The 18,801-nt window shown below is 39.5% G+C and overlaps 1 protein-coding gene across 6 annotated transcripts; it reads right to left on the minus strand.

Annotated features, from left to right (window-relative positions):
- Positions 1-242: 242 nt before the first annotated feature.
- Positions 243-18,781, minus strand: kdm2ba (lysine (K)-specific demethylase 2Ba). 6 transcript variants are annotated; one of them, XM_082188413.1, is made up of 11 exons: positions 18,643-18,781; positions 17,527-17,575; positions 8,358-8,624; positions 6,241-6,384; positions 5,875-5,961; positions 5,076-5,423; positions 3,985-4,991; positions 3,423-3,586; positions 3,176-3,337; positions 2,844-3,062; positions 243-1,606 (listed from the first exon to the last, which is right to left on the minus strand). In XM_082188413.1, the coding sequence occupies exons 2-11, from the start codon at positions 17,533-17,535 to the stop codon at positions 1,416-1,418; spliced, it is 2,598 nt and encodes an 865-aa protein (XP_082044539.1). In that variant the 5' UTR covers positions 17,536-17,575; positions 18,643-18,781; the 3' UTR covers positions 243-1,415. The 6 variants fall into 6 exon arrangements, with proteins under 6 accessions (XP_082044539.1, XP_082044540.1, XP_082044538.1 ...); XM_082188414.1 differs by lacking the exon at positions 18,643-18,781 and having other exon boundaries at positions 17,527-17,852; XM_082188412.1 differs by lacking the exons at positions 17,527-17,575; positions 18,643-18,781 and adding an exon at positions 13,241-13,680 and having other exon boundaries at positions 5,076-5,384.
- Positions 18,782-18,801: the final 20 nt, after the last annotated feature.

The raw sequence follows: 18,801 nt of genomic DNA on the forward strand, positions 1-18,801 counted from the left end.
CACTAGGAAATATCTAAGATTATGTAACTAAAATTGCCATTAGCAATCTGTTTTAGTTACATAATCTTAGATATTTCCTAGTGGGAAAAATTAAGACATTGACACACAATGTTCACATTGGCTTTAAATTGTTCCCTGCTTTAAGCAACATTTTAAATTTCATATTTGAAGTTATTCTAATACACGCACATTTACATTTGTTTTTGGGGGGGTTTGAAAAATAACTTACTTTTTCAAATGGCTCACGGTACATTTTTTTAATTACATACAAATATAAATAGCCGAATGTACATTACAATGTTTTAGATGGCAAAAAACGCCTTAATTTATAGTGGTACAAGTATGGTGGCTTAGATCAAATGGCAGACTCCCTCTTTCTGACAGTAAATATCCTGAGACAAAACTCACAATAATACACACCATTAAAATCATCTGTCATCATAACAGTTACCATTTTACAATAATAATCACTGTGGAAGGAATAAAAAGCACATGATGACTCCGACAAATACTGCATGGAGGTTCAGCAAAGTCTTTTTTGACCTCATGGGGAAAAAATGCAGAACTACCTGATATGTTGAACAAAACAAATTACTTGCTAACAAGATTAAATGATCAGCAATTTGTTTGGTTCAACACTTGTAGAGCTGTGCTCTACACAGGCATAGCTATGAAATATAGCCTTCTGATAGCTGAAGGCTTGCCTGTTAGAACTTTAAAACAATAGATGGAATATGGCACTGGTTTATAAATAGACCTCATAATAACAAATTCCACTTCTATACCTGTTTGAGATAAGAACAGCAAGTACTTGAAATTCAAAGCAGTCAAAACTCATGACTGAAAATGCTGATCAGACTGGAACGTTCCAATACTGATTACATAAAATGGACAGAGATATTTAAAAATTCCATTATATTAAAAAACAAAATAAGAACAATACATATATCCAGGACTGAACCAAATATAGCACAGAAATCTGAACTGATACATCTTTTGTACAAAAAATTTGTTTGGAGGGTTTTGAATAATGTACAATCATGCTTACTCTCTCATTGATTAAGTGTGTGTATATATACCCATTGCTTCCTCTGATTTTTACTACACCACCATTTAAATACAATTTCCTGGTAATAACACATAAATCTCCTCTTAAAGATTAACAGAATTTGAAGAATAAAGTCCATCATCATTAGAATCCACCATTCAGAATAGGAGCAGAATTATGTGCCTTTAAGTACAATATGTCTGCTCTTCTCTCCAGTTTGAAAGAAGATGACCAAACGCTTTGTCCACATACGTGTTGCAGTGCTTTTTTTTTTTTTTTAAGTGTGCGAATCCAGTTTCAGTCCGAACACATGAGTGCACCTGATACATGGTATCATTTTAGACTGGTGTTCATTTCCTCCCAGACACTAGGGGGTGCTGTGTAGTTTTTGGAGCAGTTTATCCTCTTGCAGTTTGAAGGGAACGATGACCGACATCTCAGCAATGAAGCGCTCACATGCCTGTCGGCTCACCTGCTTGGAAAATCGCAGGTCAATGCGGCAGATGCTTCCGCAGCGTTTGAAGTAACTCAGTGATTGATCAGTGACCCTGTTGCACACTAAAGAGAATTCAGAAAGAAGAGATCAGTAATCAGTGAGGGGGAATTAAGAGTTTTACAGTATTAGACTCCTATGGTCCTAAGTAAACCAATGCAACTCCTGTGGTACACAGGTTTAACATTTAAGTAATTGTTTTGATAGGTCCCCACAGAGTAACTGTTATGCATTTTTCACTGAAATAGTGCTGGTGCCTGGGGATCTCACCCTGAACAGGCCCACAAATCTTATGAGCCAAATGACATAACCTGCCCTCATTGGATGCTTCCTGAGTTGACAGCTTCACTGATTAAAATGAGATAATTTTTTGTGTCAGTGTAGCCAGACTGAGTTGTTGTTTTGGAAACTTTTAAGTGATTGCTGCATTTTCTCGCCTGCTAGCTGCTAATGTTTTTGGTTCGAGACCAGTTCACACTGCAGAAACCAGATTTCAACCAATGTGACAATCATCAGGGGCCAGTTGCATAAATATAGCCATTATGTCAAGACTGTGTCTTACATTTACATTTACATTTATTCATTTAGCTGACGCTTTTATCCAAAACGACTTACAATTGCTAATTATGTCAGAGGTCGCACGCCTCTGGAGCAACTAGGGGTTAAGTGTCTTGCTCAGGGACACATTGGTGTCTCACAGTGGATTCGCACCTGGGTCTCTCACACCAAAGGCATGTGTCTTATCCATTGCGCCACCACCACCTAAGTGTCTTAAGAACTAGTGCGAACAACTAGCAGTTAGTTGGGGTAATCAGTCTTACTTTTCGTTATCAAATTAGACCAATCTACGTTTTTATGTAACTGACTTGAAAAAGATATGAACAGTCTTAAAGAAAAAAAATTGATGACTAATTTGTAAGACTAGTCTTACCAGTTTATGCAACTGGCCCCATTACATCACTGCTAAGACATTCTACGACTGACAAATGCAGATTAAACAACTTCAATTGGTGAAAACATACGCCGACCAACTGCAACAGACACCAACAGGGGTAACATACTGACCCAATCAAACGCAGTGAACATATCTTTTGGTGTTGGAGCAGTGTGAATTAGCCTTAAGAGAACAATAAGAAGCCAAATTATCTTTGGTGGAAACAACAGTTCAAGATCGGACATTGGCACCAGCACTGTGTTGGTGAAAAAGGGATATTAACTTGTGGTGAATAGTAACAGTTTGAAAGCATTTGTTATAGTATTACAAATGGGATTTGTGACTAAATATTTAAACAGTGCAATTACCAGAAAGGTTGACATCGGTTAGGGAGTCTCTAGTGGTGGTCCCTGCAGCAGTCAGCAGGTTTACTGACTGGTCATTGATATGGTTGCAGTAACTCAAGTCCAGAAGGGAGAGTAGAGGCATATTTTTAATTATGAGACGCAGAGAGCAGTCCGTGATGTCCAAACCAGCCAGACGCAGGTCGGTAACATTCCGTAGTTTGCTGCGTGTGTCCATCTGACCTGTTAGAGAAAGCCAAATTAGAGAATATGCCATCTGATTAAGTCACTGTATTGTATGCATTTGATTCTGGGTCTTGGATATGCGCATATCGATCTGAAGTGTTGTATAATACCTGGTCTGTTGTCAGTCGGAGGGGATAGTAGGTCCCTCATCTGGGGGTCTTTGAGCCCCTCCACCCACTGCAGATCTAGAGTACGCAGTAGAGGACAGCTGGATGTGCAGAGAGCCGAAACGGCCACCCATGAACAGCCCGATAGGAGGAGCACCCTCAGTCCTGTATCCAAACACACAAGCATTTAGTGATAGCTGCACAGGTTTGGATGACGTGGATCTACAATCTTGCTCACATGAACACTGACCTGGTAGTCGGTTAATTAGCCAGCTTAATTGCTTCTTGGAGATGTTGGTCCAGCTCAAGTCCAAAGTGATGGGCTGTCTGCGAATTATCCCACTCAGCATGAGTGGTGTGATGGACTTACAGCGCTTCAAATCGATATGAGTCCACAATCTCTTGTCACAACACCTAAACAGATAAATAAAAAGATGTTAATTAAAACCACAAATCCACAGCTCTAAGAGTGACCAACTATAAAATGTCATTGTAATAATTGTACATAGGACCTGTCCCAAAATGGTACTTCCAATTCTCATGGCCTTTGCTTGCACATGTGTGCTTGGAGCTGATGAGTTGAAACAGGTGTTTGAATAGGAAGAGTTCGAAAATGTGTTCTGTTGGTGTGCCACTAGGAATAGAGTTGGGAAACACTGTAAACTAAACTGTCCTTGCAACATTATGTCACCAAAGTGTAAACTAATTGAGAAAGACCGGAAGAGTTGAGGGTGACATTTGGGACAGGGCCAGAGATAAGAAGTCTCAAGTTTGAAGTGTGAAAAGATAAACCAGTCTTTAGGTTTTCTTACCAGCGATTCCATGTCCTGCACACGCGCATGCACACACAAAGTTCACGGTGGCTCAAGTGACTGAAGATAGCCAACCACGCTTCTCTGGGAGCAATGTGATTACGCCCATCAGCTAGTGGTAGCCTATCAGGTGGAGGGCAGATTGGAGGTGGCCGGATCACATGCCGCTCCATCTGAACACACTTGGGAGGGGAACGTGCAGGAAGTGGTCTGACTGTAGGTGAACTGCGGTTCAAGCCAAGTGGGGTGATCTGAGGAGGGTAGAAGTGCCGCAGCTCCCAAGACGTCCCGTTCATCTCCCTTGCTCGTAAGTGTGGTCGCTCCCCTCCTCCCTCTCCGCCTGCTCCCCTTTCTACTCCTCCACCTCCTCCTCCTACATTCCCTGTAGTCCCGTTGCGTAAGCCTCTCTTTGGTTCCTCGTTCTCGCTGTCCTCGGGTTCACTCTTGAGTGGCTGCTGGTTCTCATTGGCCAGTGAATGCTCCGTGCGACGGATCTCCATGTTAAGCTGCTTGCTGAGTTCTGCGCTAAGCTGGCGGTTAGGGGGCTTGCGCCGGTGTCGCCTCGCCCGAGGACGTGGTGCCTTTTCTTGCGTCTCACTGCCTTCACTGCTCGGCCCTGCCCTTGGGGAGCTGCACCGTGATGCGTCACTCTCAAGCGATAAAGAATGGTTCTTCAGTGCAGGGCTGCTGTCCCTGACTCGCTTGCCATTACTCTCATCCTCCTCTTCCTCATCATCTTCGTCTTTGTCTTCTTCTTGGTCTTCTTCTTTCTTTAGGGTGTTAAACTCCTTTAGGGATCTGAAAGGTGAATCTCTCTCCTCCCGTCTCTCTTCTTCATGCACTTCCTCTTTTCTCACTGTGCTGTAGTCTTTCTTAAATGATCGGCGAGGCGGTTCTCGCTTCTCCTGCCTCTCTTCCTCCTCATCAGAGTTGTCTTCCTCCTCTTCTGTTCTCATGTGAGAGAGTTTGGGAATCAAAGGCTCTTCAGACCTCCAGGGTTTCTTCGGCTAAAAATGTGACAACAAAGTTACTAAATGAAAAACTACAGCAGATTTGTTTATGCAAATAATGCTTGTCTGTATAAATGTTACCTTCTTTTTAGAACTAGCTTCCTCTTCCTCTTCATCGTCATCAAATAACTTCCTCTTCTTCCTCAAGAAGTTGGGAACTTCGGATCGTGGTCTTGGCAGGCCACTGGGGGTCAAGAGTGGGGGTAGACGTGAGGGCAGATCCTCATTCTTCAGCCTGGGAGTTTCCTCCCTCTCACTCTTCCTTTTGATGGATGCTGCACCGGTCAATGTCTGGTCCCCTTCCTCTCTACCGTCACGACCTGCTTTTTGCTCCCTCAGCAGGGACCCTGGCAGGTTGGATGCGTACTTAAAGCCTGGGCCCCGTTTTTGCTTGCAGGCCAAAGAGTGGCAAGAAAATACAAAAGACAACTTTATACCTTATGATTATTATAAACTGTTCAGCAAGCATGAATTAGTATAATATATGACATTTCCTATTTAATTGCTAAAACATTTCAGAGTTTATATTAAAAGGAAGAGCTTGACAACCTGTCAGTAACTTAACTGAATTAAAATGATCACAACACGACTATTTGCATTTTATTTGCATCTAGATTTGGTTTGGCAGTTTGCTTATGGCCTTGTCATTCTGAGTGATGCTTAATGCTTTTTGTAAGAAACTAAAACAGGAACTAAATATGTGAGGCAACAAGTTAAAAAAGTACTATGAAATGAATGAAAAAAAGTTACAAAAACATATCACTGCAAACCACAACTCATAATAAAGGACTTTGATAAACACTCCAATATTCTTTTTAAATCTTTGTAACTCAATTTTTAGAGTACCAAACCACTGTACTGCTGTTCCCCAAATACTCACTTTTCCAGTTTTCCCAGCATAATTGCATTTTGGACATTCCCAGCAGTTAGGAAGCTCATCATTTACTACCCCAGCTGCATCCTTCACCTGTTTAGGCAAGAGACCGAACTTAGAGCAGAAGAGATGTCTAAGAACGTTTATGAAGACACACTTTAGTCAAGTAATGTGAATACATTACACCCCCACACACTAAAGGGGAACTAAAGAGTGTTAAAAACAGAGCCACCCACTAACATGCACTTCACGTCTAATCTCTTCCTTCCCTTTGTGCCCACGCAAAACAAGAGAGCACAGTATACACTGCAATCCATTTACTTTAGAACAGTTCTTAAGTCAGTGGTTAGGTTAGGGTTCGGGCAGTCTGACCTTGAGGCAGTTTGGGTGGACAATCTCGTTGCAGATAGAGCACTCCATGAGCATGGCGTTAAATTTTTCATCTTCATCATCAAGTGTGTCTTCTTTGCCGGCTTCACCACACACCACACACACTGCTGTGTGCGGCAACACAGGCTGTGGAATCACATGCCAACACATTAACATCCAGAATCTCAACATTTTTGAAAAATTGTGGTTAAAAAACAACATGAATTTAATCAAATAACACACGCATATTTGGGTAAACACATTTTAAGGTGATGGTTAATTAAATTAAACTGACTATTCAACTGAATTACAGTCACTGGCGGAGCTAGGGGGTGGCCAGGGTCTAAGCTTGGCCACCCCTTTGACCACCCCTCTCACAACTGCTGTTTCTGTTTCTTTTTTTATTGACAAAAATTCAACTTGACAATCACTTTAAGACCACAAAAAACGTGAGACTTTTCAGTAGCACACTCCAACTTCACCTCAGCGCCAGGCGCAAGTCAAACGAGTGCGGAAATGTGCGAGTGCCGAATGAGCTTCAGCAGAACATCAGACAGTAATATGCACATAGTAAATATAGAGTCAATCTTTCTCAACTGGTGGGTTGCAAGACTGTTTTGAGTAAGTCAAATAGTGTGCAGTCAACAACAAACGTAATTCTCTTTTTTTCTGATGCTATTTTTATTTTAGAAGATGTGTGTGAAAGCTTCTGACACTTCTGTCAGATGCTGAGAAAAGGGGGCGTTGTCCTTATTCAGTTGGCTATCTTCGGTAAGATGAGATGTTGTCAGGTCAAATGTCAGTAAAACTAACTAACTTTTCTGTCATACGGCTGACAGCCATTGTACTGTGCTTGCGATACGCACATCACGCGCAAATGCGGCGTGCTGTAGCCATAGTTGTCGTCAATTAACTCATGTAAGAATCAAAAAGGCGATTAAAGCTGTCAAAACTGCATGCATGTATTTGTTATAGATGCGTCACATGTGTCTGGATTAAAATATTCTGCTATGTGAGATCACAATATAAGGCACAAACTGATATGTAATGTTTTAATGTCCAAATAAATGTGAGCACTGTGCATTTGTACTAGACGATAGGCATTCATTTTGCGTTAATTTGTAATGGACAAACAAAAATGTATAATTTTTAAATCCATAAAATAACTAATTTTACATTCTGGCAACATTACATTATGAAAAACATAACATTTTACATCATGTGCTGTTGACTTCTGCCGAAAACAACAGAACTTTTGTTTTCCTTTTTAATTTAGGTATGACAGAACTGTTGCAATTATTTATTTTGACAACTAATATAGAAAGTTAAACTTTTTTTTGACAAACTCAGAATTGGTTGAAGAGTTCATTGATTAAATAAAACGCATTGAAGGTTGAATAATCTTTGGACTACAGTATTTATCTGCATGTTATCTCATCCATGAAGATGCAACAATGTAGAACAAGCTATTGGATATTTTGAGAACCAGAACCAAGCTTACTGAGCAAGTTGAACTTTAGCTATAGTGTGTGCCCTTTTATTACCATTTAATTAATTTTAATATGAGGTGGTGGGTAATAATAAAAAAATATAAAATTCACTCAGTATTCCATGATTCCTAATTCACTACTATCTCAATTACAATTAAGTACAAATTAACTTTATTCAGTTGTGTAGGCACTAAAACAGTCCAATACATTATCAAATTATTTTTTATGATAAAATAATTAAGATTTCTGTGCCACCCCAGACTGGTTGCTGGCCCTTGCCTGGCCACCCCTATGAAAATAGTGGCTCCGCCACTGATTACAGTTAACTTAATTTGGTTGTAAAGTTCAGGCATATCTTCTGGATCTCAGTTTGATGAGATCAACTACATCTACATCTTCCAGTTCCTCATACATTTGCTCTATGAAGTAAGTGGTTAATTTCAATGAAATTAAGATAAACAGCGCTGAGGTCTGGCTAAAGTAGATTCCTCACAAAGACTGTTCCTACATCATATTGAGTCTAAAAATGGGTGTCTCTCAAGGAAAAAAAATCTGAAATGGGGTTTTGATTTAATGTATTACATTTGGTTCATGAATCATCTCAGTGTTGGTTTGAATTGAGTTTCTTACCGCTATACATTGTCTCATAATGCAAGACTGTTTCATTCGACCAGGTCCTCCAAACTTCTTCATGTCCTTACAGAAGTGACACTCTCCACATTCCGTCCGCACACATGCCTCGCACTTCCGGCATCGTGTGCGCCTGCGGCGAGCGCCAGAGGAGGTTCGATTGGATGGGAGCTTGACCGCTGTAGCAGTGGATGAAGATGTGGTTGCTGCTGGAGTTGTTGCTGTTGATGCAGCCATTTTAGGCTTGGGTCTGTTGGGTAGCCGTTGCTAATGGAAAAAAAAGAATGGAAATTAAACTATAAAGTTAAAATAGAAGACAGCCATGTAGAAGAACTGCTTCCCATCAAACACTAAAATAGGGTCCAGCTTCAGTCCAAAGGCTAATTTGAGGCCTAAAACAGAAGAATCTCCTACATGCTTTTAAAAGTACAATCTGACAATTTTGATGATACTTTTATTAAGTGTATTGTTTTACATTTGCATTTCAAACTTGCCATTTTATGTGTACTAGACACCTGGGAACAGGACTGAAATTGGTTCTGAATTTTGTTATGAGCTGGTATATGAGGTTTGATAGTAAACACCTAATTTTGCTGTATTGTTGGATGCTAATAGGCTAAATTGGCTGTTGGTTTAATGTTGCTAATAAACATAGCAAGAAATGCATCCCACATGGTCTCCTTTATACCATTTGCTTGGCAAAAATATATATAAAAAATGGCACAGGCACCTGGTTCAAATGTGATCAGCTCACTGGTAGAAATACGTGTTGAGTTTCACAGGTGCTCTTCTGTCAATGACTTCATTCTGCACATTATACAGCTCTCCATTGTTTCAAAGCTCTATCCAGTCCCTCTTGTTTACCCACCCACCATCCCTGTATGAATCTACTGCACTATGCGCTATATGCTTCAAATCAAAATAATCTATGTTCATATCCTTTATTCTTCCACCCTTGAGATTTCCAACATTTGAAAGCTATTGTTTATCATCACCTCTTACTCGACTGTGTATCTCTGTTGAATTGCATATGCAGCTCAGCTATTGAAATATAACCCATTTAAAAACTTAATTATGCTGCTCTGTTATTTGGATCACTGTGATTGCTCTCTAATGTAGTAATAAGCAGCAGAAATGGTGGATTCCAGCAAATTTGTTCTGGTTACAGAGGAGATCGTGTGAAATAGTACTTTGGATACGTAATAATATTTAAAATACTACCTAGCTGCAAATACAGAAAGTGAAGGTCAGGACTCTGGTCTAGCATTACTGTATATTAATCTCTGACTCACTGAGCCATGGTGCAATCGGTACTATTTTGATAAATGAAATGGCCAACAAAGCCAAATCAAGATAAAAAATGATTTCCAGATAGCCCAGTATAACATATAGCATATAATATACTGAAAACTAGCATTAGGTCGACATTTACATTTTCTTAGGAGAGTAAATTACGTTGCATAGTAATGTGATTTAATCTTAATTTACATTACATTTAGCAGATGCTTTTATCCGAAGTGACTAACGATCCAATTACAGATTTAGCAAAGGGTTTCTGCAGGGTTTTTTTAAAGGAGAAAGGGGATTTTCACTGGTACCCGGTGCTACAGATGCATATGTGTGAGAACAATTTGTTCTTTATTACGTCAAGCTTGCATTTTTCTTTCCCACTGTACAGCATCTTGCTTAACATTACTATGTCTGATATTAGCATCATCATCATCCTCTCTAAAATACTCCTAATATCAGCTTTCTCCATTACACAGTGTCACTGTCTTGCCTCCTCAGCTCAGATAATAAATACATTACAACACAAGCACAAAACTGCAGTGCAGTACTGGAAGTCTGTCCTTCTGCAATGTAACCATGGCAACACAGTGGTTCTTGCTGACTGGTGGAGTGAAGGAATACTTCTATTCAACATTTAATTGGCTCAGAAGGGGGAAGTGGTTGACGATTGGGTTAAACATCCTGTTTTTATGATTTCATTTCCAATTGCATTTCATCTGTGATATTTCCTCTGAGATATTTCCTCTGAGGGACTAAATAGAAGCACTGTAAAACTGAAATACAGTCAAGATCAATGGTGTTATATTCATCTTAATGGAACATTTCAGACATTGAAAGCAAATACTGCCGTAGAGGTATTCTTGCCCTTGCAAAACCCTGTTTTCTTCCATACAACACCATTTCCTTCACACCAAAACAACTAGAACACAACAATTCCCTGGCACTATGTTTCATCACAACAGATTCAGGGAACCGCAGAGCGGGACAGACTGCAGACTATAAGAATGCTTACTATAGAGCACAACAGTGTTTTTGTGCTTTGGAGTGATACATCACAGCTGTGACCTCTATTCCTGCTGTCCGAGTGTGGAACCCAATATGAAAGATAGTCATTTCAAAAAGAATGCTCTATCGCAAGCAGTATTCATCAGCTGTCCAATGGATACACATGTATGAGGATCTAAGACGTAATCTCTACCTCAAACAAATGACTGTTTGGACTGATGAAGCTGATCCTAGATTAGACACCAGCTCATTCAGATGTTCTCCAGTTACTCTTCCATTATACGTTGCAACATCAATAGGCTAGATGTGAACCTTAGATCCATCTACATAGATACCTCTGAGTCCAGCAAAATACACGAATAAACAAATAGCACAGACTGTACTTTCTGAGGAGCCTCATTCCTTTTATTGTCTTCTGAAGGCTGGTCGTAATATTCCACCAATCAATAGTCTTCAATCTATGATCTGCAATTTGGTCTTGAAGGAATCATTCTGTCACAATGGTCTACACATAAGGACATAATGTTTCCTCCTCAAGGCTCTTCATTCCTGTCAGCAAGCAATTCACCTAGACATGTTTTATCCAAACTAAATCCACCTATAATTATTCTCCATTCTGGAAAATCCACTTGCATCATCTGTTGCGGTGGCATTCAAGCCCTCATGGGAAGATCCCATTTATGAGTTTGGAAATAATAATTACACTGTGATGTCCATTCAAGTGATTTTATTTATCTGCCACAAAGAATGATAGGAAATGAAGTTTGGTCACACAATGTGACTAGAATGCATCACAAACAAACACGCTATTCACCAAAAACACTCATTCATGTTGTAGATGAGATCAACCACACATCATCCCATGTACACACCAATGGAAGCATAATTACAGTGTGTGTGAATATGTTTATAGGCATGGGTGAGAGTTTATGTCTAATTCTTGGAAATGTATAATGCCCATGCCATGACACAAGTCAAAGGACCCAATGAGTCATAAGGCCTCATTGCAACCAGTGATCTTGCAGAAGAGAGAAAACTACCGCCTCTGCACAATAGTGATGACCAAGTCAATGAAAACTTTGTTGAACTTTGTTGAGGTGCTCTGTGGAAGAAACAAATATTTGAAGATCAAAGCACTGTGCAATTTGTGTAAATCAGTCTAATCTATTAAAGCTTTAAGGTGCGGTCACATTTACCGGTGTTTAGCCAAATTTCTAAGAAATTCTGTCATTTCAAGAGGAATCCATTTGATCAGGCCCAAAGATTTCCCCATGGGTTCAAGTTGGTCTGGTGGATTCACTATGATAACCGACAGAAAGTTGTTAGGTTTGAAAGCGACTTCTGAGTGAAATGTACTTACTACATCACTTCACCAATAGACCGCTTTTCGTCCGTGAAATTTCGCCGAACTAATATGACCGCACCTTTAGACCAAAAAGAGTCTTAGCAAATGTATAATTTGACTTATAGACTACCCAAGATGAACCCAGACAGGGGGCCCAAGAGCAGCCAGGCATCCCCCCTCCCTCTATTGTCCCCCCAAAAACACACACTTTGCTCCTCCCCTCCCCCAGTCTTCAACAGCCAAAGAAACTGTTTTAAAGATTCAAGACCCAGTTATACATCACAACAGGGATTAAGAGATTTGAAATGCACACATTGTTAGTGAGCACACGTGGCCTACTTGGTTCAGTGATATCCATATATGTGCATGCTACCTCACACCAAAATAGGTTTATATATGTCTATGTGTTCTATATGACTGTTATCTATACTGATTATGACTATATGACTGTTGCACAAATCAGCATGTTATGTTCACCTACGTGTACCTAGGCTAATTCTTTTTTAACCTTTCAAATGGGTGCAAAAGAAAAAAAGTTTCCTGGTCTAGATTTTGTCTGCACTTAAAAACAACAAACCAAGCATGATGTTCCATTTCCTAGAAAACAGTTTAAGCAGCAATGCATCATGGGAAGGGAACTTAAGGGCAACACATGTCCAGTCATGCTGCTGCTTGGAGGAACTTTAGTCTTCCTTTAATACAGGATTCACTCCCTAAAAACCCTGCACATGTGTGAAAGTCAGAGTACATCACAACCCAAAAAGTCTACTATCTACAACATTTCAGTTCTCCCAACCAAACAAATGAGACAAACCAGTAAAAACCACATCCAAACACAAAGGTAAAGTGAAAGGAACATGCTTTTTTCCTTAAAGCAAGTCTTTCTGAAGAAAGCATGCATGTGTCAAACCAATCAAAACTGATAGCTGAGGCTCAATGGAGACAAACAATAAGACAGCGGCTCAGTGGTGATACCACTCTTCTCTATTGTATGCGTTTTCTTTCCTGTCGCATGGAAACCTCTCCAGTCTTATTACTACACAATCCTACAATGTCCTATTACTAACTGTTTCAGGGAAAGAGAAGAAAGATGGTAAGGAAGGTGAAGAAAGTAGAAGGAGGTGGAGAAAAAAAACATGCCTTGTTTCAAATGTGGGCATGGTGCTACGAGGAAGGGAACCTGAGAAGGCAGCTAATTGTTTGTGTGTATGTGGAGAAAGAGAGAGAGAGAGAGTGTGCTGACCTGTTCGGCCGTGTCCGAGTCGTAATCCTCATCGTCGGCGCTCAGTGACATGGCCATGGCTGCCTGATCTCATAGCCAGCCAGACAAACAGAAAATAGACATGGCTACCACAACCCCCCCCCAATCACAGTCGCCCTCCGTCTCCTCACCCGATTTCCTTTCTCAATTCCTCTTCCTCTAACCTTCCCCAATGTCTCGCTCCTGTTTCTCTCCCTCTCTTTTCCTGTCTGGAACAAGCAGCTGCACAGGCACACACCAGCCTGCTATCTCATGCATATGCACCAGAAAAAGAAGACGGGGGAGAGAGGGCCCCGTCTCAGCCAATCACAGACTACCTGGCGTCCAGTTACAGGCTTGCCTACAAAGAGCACACATTGTACTGTGTGGGTCTGGGTGGGAGATTGAGAGGGGGAGGGGCGGCACTGCTGCACACAAAAGGACTACTGACATTACCATGCGAGAGCAAGGTCTCGCTCTGCGAGTGATTCAGAGGGTCTGATGTTGTCTTCCTCTTACAAATACAGGAAGTTATCAGTTAACTTGGGTTTGATTGCTTCGGTCTAATGTGTTGCTGTGTTGCTTGCCTTTCTGCAACCATCAGTGCACGAAAGTCTTACACAGCAGTGAAACATGGTGGGGTGCTCATTTGAATGACAATGGTCAAATGCATCACATTTAAGGGCCTCTATTTCATTTAGGAAATCTCAAATAAGTCTAATTTAAGGAAGTGGGCTTTGTTTGGATCAGTGCATGCAACCCATTCTGCTGAATGGCAGATGTTGATGTTAAAATGGTAGATGTTGTTTGAACTAAAATACAACTTGTATTCATCAAATGTTAAGACTGAACTCACCAGAACAACCTGTTCAACATCTTACATCTATTCAGAAATTCTCAAAGATGAAAAACAATAAGATGTCACACAGAATAATATAAATGTAAATTAGAAAAGTTCAGTTTTTATAATAAAATGTTCCCTATATATATATATATATATATATATATATATATATATATACACACACACAACATCGGGCATTATAGGGGAGGTCGGGGCTAGTTGTCACACAGCAAAATGGTTACATTTTAGTCATTTTGTAATGCGTTTTTGTCGTAATTATTTGTATTTTTGAAGGTCAATAGTGTTTGTATTCACTTTTATTTATAGTTTTCATTATTTTAGTACCTCAAGTTAAACTAAATGAAAATGAGAAATGTTGCCTTGGCAACTAGTTGAACATAATTTTTCATTTATATTTTATTTTATTTAACATTTATTTTATTTCAAGTGTCCGAAATGTTTTAATGGTTTTAGTTTTAGTTAAGTATAATAACCCTGAAATAAATTCCAATTACACAACAACATTTGTTTTCTTATTCTGTGTATTTTAATCAACACCTTAATTAGAAAACTTGAATTCCGCCCTCCAAACTGAAATTCTAAAGACTGAATGGATGAGCCATTTGAAAATAAATAGGGCTAATTATGGTCTCATACAAACTCAAAATTTTTCAATTATAAATACACGATTTATTGGCTAAAACATTGCTTCATTATTTTTGCATACTACATTTTTTGACGTTTTATAATATTTTTTTCCAAGATTGTTTCTCCAAACCAGTTAAGCGCAAAACCCACCCCACAATATATCAGGATGTGCTACACTAAGGTTGAAGTTAAGCTGTAGGTGATGCTCCAGAAGGAAACAAGAGCCGGGGGGTGAACACTTTTGAACAGGATGAAGATGTCCAATTTTGACTTATTTTGTTTAAATATAATTTTTTTCATTTAGTGCTGCCCTTCGGAAGCAACAGAATATATGTACATGTTTCCCGGAAGACAAATTAAGTACAATTTACCTTCAATCTTCAAATTCAAAACGTTTTCACCCCCCAGCTCTTAATGCCACCGTGTTTCCTTCTGGAGTATCAGTGAATGTTTGAACCTTTTTTTAATAGTTGTGTGTTTTGAGTCCCTCAATTGTCCTCAGTGTGAAAAGATGGATCTCAAAATCAAAGTCACTGCTGGAAAGGGTTCAAATATGCTAAATATTCTGGAAAACTAAAGAATTTGCAGGAACTGAAGGATTTTTCTTAAGAACATTGGGCAGATTAACTGCTCAGGACAAACAAGGGACTCAAGAACAACCATCACAACAAAAAATCCAATGTGGAACATCCAGGTAACAACACAGAATCAAGGGTATGTAAACTTTTGACAGGGTAATTTTTTTTTGTCTTGTGGACTACATGTAAACATAATTTATGTAAAATATCTTATTCATGACAATATCTTATTATGACCCCTCTTATTTTGTGAAAATAATTAACATTCTGCAAGATATAGGCTATGCACGACTAGAGGCCTACTAGAAATAGCTATTCAAATGTATTTCCAGTCAGTCGTTTCTAACAACTGAGGTATTCAAATTTCAGAAATGAAAGAACGCAGTCAAATTTAAAATAAAACAGCCCAAATTTAATTTCGATGAAGACAATATGCTACTGCATAATATTTTATTAAATAAAGCTAATAAAAGTATCCTTAAGTAACAGTGTTGTCCTCTTACACATATCACATCATCAGCCGGCAGGTCTGTAATCCTTGTGACACGCATTTTTCTGCATGTTATATTATACAATAACCAACAACTACATAATGGTGCAAAAAAAAAAGGGGACTTTGAGAGGGTAATCGTTCGCGCGGTGCCGGTATACAAGATGTATCCGCGGTAGTGTTGGGCGATACTGCAAATTTTGGTATCGATCCGATACCAAGTAAATACAGGGCCAGTATCGCCGATACCAATACCGATACTTTTTCATTTTAAAAGCATGCACTTGAACTTGTATGCACTTTGCTGTGCTAGAGCAGTGTGTCATGATTTATGAGGTGAATGCATCAATAATATGCTAAATCTGAATACATTTTCATGACACTAGGCCTAAATATTTTGTGATTTGTGCTCTCAACTCGCCTGTAATTAGTCAGTGACTTTTACAAAACTACCCTAATTATAGTACTAGCCTACTACTAGCCTACTAGTACTAGCCTACTGTTCAAAAGTTTGGGGTCTGTTAGATTTTTAATTCCCTTCTGCATTTATTTGATCAAAAATACAGTAAAAACTGTAATATTACAATTTAACATAGGCTATCTGTTTTCTATGCCATAGTAAACTGTAATTTATTCATGTGATCAAAGCTGAATTTTCGGCATCATTACTCCAGTCATGATGTTATTTCATTTTAATATGCTGATTTGCTGCTCAGGAAACATTTCTTATTATTATCAATGTTGAAAACAGTTTCATATGTTTGTGGAAACCATGATACATTTTATGCAAAATTATTTGAGGAACAAAGTTGAAAGAACAGCATATATATGAAGTAGATTTGTTTTTAACAGTGTAAAACCCTTGACTGTCACTTTTGATCAATTTAATGCATCGATCCTTGTTGAATAAAAATATTAATTTCATTAAGAAAATCTTACTGACGTCAACATTTTGAAACGTTATGTACACTTTTGGTTTGTTTATTGCAAAATAACTCCTGATTGTTTCTCTGTCATCTAAGCAAGGCTTTCCCAAACGCACTGGGCCTGTGAGCTCAGCGAAGCACCAGCATCAAACGCTCTCTGTGATTGATTGGTTTTGTCTTGTATCCAGATGACTAGGAGAAAAAGTTCTATCCTACACAATTATCCTCTAACATTCGCTTATTTTTCCACTTAGAAGCTTATTTTACCCACTGAATTGCGAGCTAAATTAATTAAAAAATGACTGGTAAAAAAACACATTTGGATCGATATTTTTATGTGAGGATCGATCCTTTTCGATACCACGTCAGTATCGAAGTATCGATACTTCAGGATCGATCCGCCCATCACTAATCCGCGGGAGGCGGCTATTGTTAGGTGTCCTATTCCCGCTAAAGTATCGGCCAGCGAAATGATCAGGGGGGGCTAGGCATCCCATCACATTTACATCCATAAACTGACTGCACTAACCTTTCTTGATAAAGAACATTTTGACAGACTGATTTAGTAGGCCTAGTTCTCCTGACCTCCCTCTCCTTCTTTTCATGACGTTACTGGACGTACCCAGATTCCCCCCCCCCCCATGCCAAATTGTACATTTTAAAAGCAGATAAGACATAAAACCTCGTTTTAGTATCTTACACACAACAGTATGCAGTAAAGCTGCAATATTTTGCTGTGTACTTCATAATCAGTGGTAAAAACATAAAAAATAAATTAAAAAAAGTTGAGGAAGAGATATTACCTTAATCATTCATCATACAGATTCCTAATGCCATGTTCAGATTCTGCACCTGTTAGAAAAACAAAATAGCAAGACAGACATTGGGTATAAGAAAGAAATCTAATAAGGGTGTATAATAAATATCTAATATATTTCATCTTGGGACACTCATTTCAAGTGGCCAGAGAGATTTTGAGCCATTCCTCTTCCAGATCAGTGGTCAGGTCACTATGTGGTGCTGGTGGAGGAAAACATTTTCTGAATACACTCCTTCAAAACACCTCCAAGTGTTTCAATAATATTCAGATCTGGTGACTGTGCAGGCCATAGGAGATTTCTTGTTTCACTTTCATGTTCATCAAACCATTCTGTCACAAGTTTTGCTGTGTGTATTTGTTGCATTATAATGCTGCTACACGGCACCACCTTCAGCGTACAATGTTTGCACATGGTTCTCCAGAATGGTTCGGTAGTCTTTGGCAGTGGCACACCCATTAAGCACAGTAGGGAATGCCATGGTATTGCAGCCCAAACCATCACTGATCCACTGTACTTCCCAGCAGTCCAGGTATTAAGCCTCTGTGGCTTCTCCACACTGTAACTAAAACAGGCATGTGGGAAAGACTGAAGGTGGACTCATCAGAGAACAATACATTTTCAAATTGTCCACAGCCCAAGACTTGCACTGTTGGCACCAATGAAACATTTGGCATCGGCACGAGTGACCAAACGTTTGGGTAATATTATCTTCCTCTTTCAGACAGCTTCCTCTTGCGTTGATAGCTACTCCTGTTGGATGGGGTTTGTCCTATGTGTTGGTATGCTGACATTACCTCTGAACTCTGATATGTCTCCCATTTTGTTGTGTGGATTGCAATATTTTATGCACAACTGTGCTATTGCTCTGCTAATTCTACCTTCACGCTCTGCTCTTACTGATCGAATGTAAAATCAGGTAAGATTGGCTACCAGATTGACCAGCTCCAACACTATATCAATATGGCCAATTGGACAGTGTTTGTTCACCCCTGTCTGTGTCTGTGTGTATATACTCCCTGCAGCAACATAAAATCAATTGTAGGACATGACAGCTCAAATACAGCACGAAAAATGTTTTGGACTACAAATCCCACAAACCGTCAGCTGCGCAGTGATCGTCAACGGTGCGTTGTGGGTAGGTCGACTTGTAGTTTCTCGTGGAACAGGCTGTAGAACAGGGTAACTGGAGTTAGTCATCTTACAATCTGAGTAAATCACATCGGGCTGAAGGGCTCCGGGAAACGTACGAAGGGTAAT

Source organism: Leuciscus leuciscus, assembly GCF_965113295.1.
Source record: "Leuciscus leuciscus genome assembly, chromosome: 13".
NCBI lineage: Eukaryota > Metazoa > Chordata > Actinopteri > Cypriniformes > Leuciscidae > Leuciscus > Leuciscus leuciscus.

What these genes read in the sequence shown, in the direction of transcription:
- kdm2ba (XM_082188410.1), bottom strand. Translation starts at nt 13,297, where the DNA reads ATGGCCATGTCACTGAGCGCCGACGATGAGGATTACGACTCGGACACG. An exon ending in TTATGAGACAATGTATAGCG is followed by an intron (nt 6,385 to 8,357) that starts GTAAGAAACTCA and finishes GTGATTCCACAG; the next exon opens with CCTGTGTTGCCGCACACAGC. An exon ending in AACCGATGTCAACCTTTCTG is followed by an intron (nt 1,607 to 2,843) that starts GTAATTGCACTG and finishes AATTCTCTTTAG; the next exon opens with TGTGCAACAGGGTCACTGAT.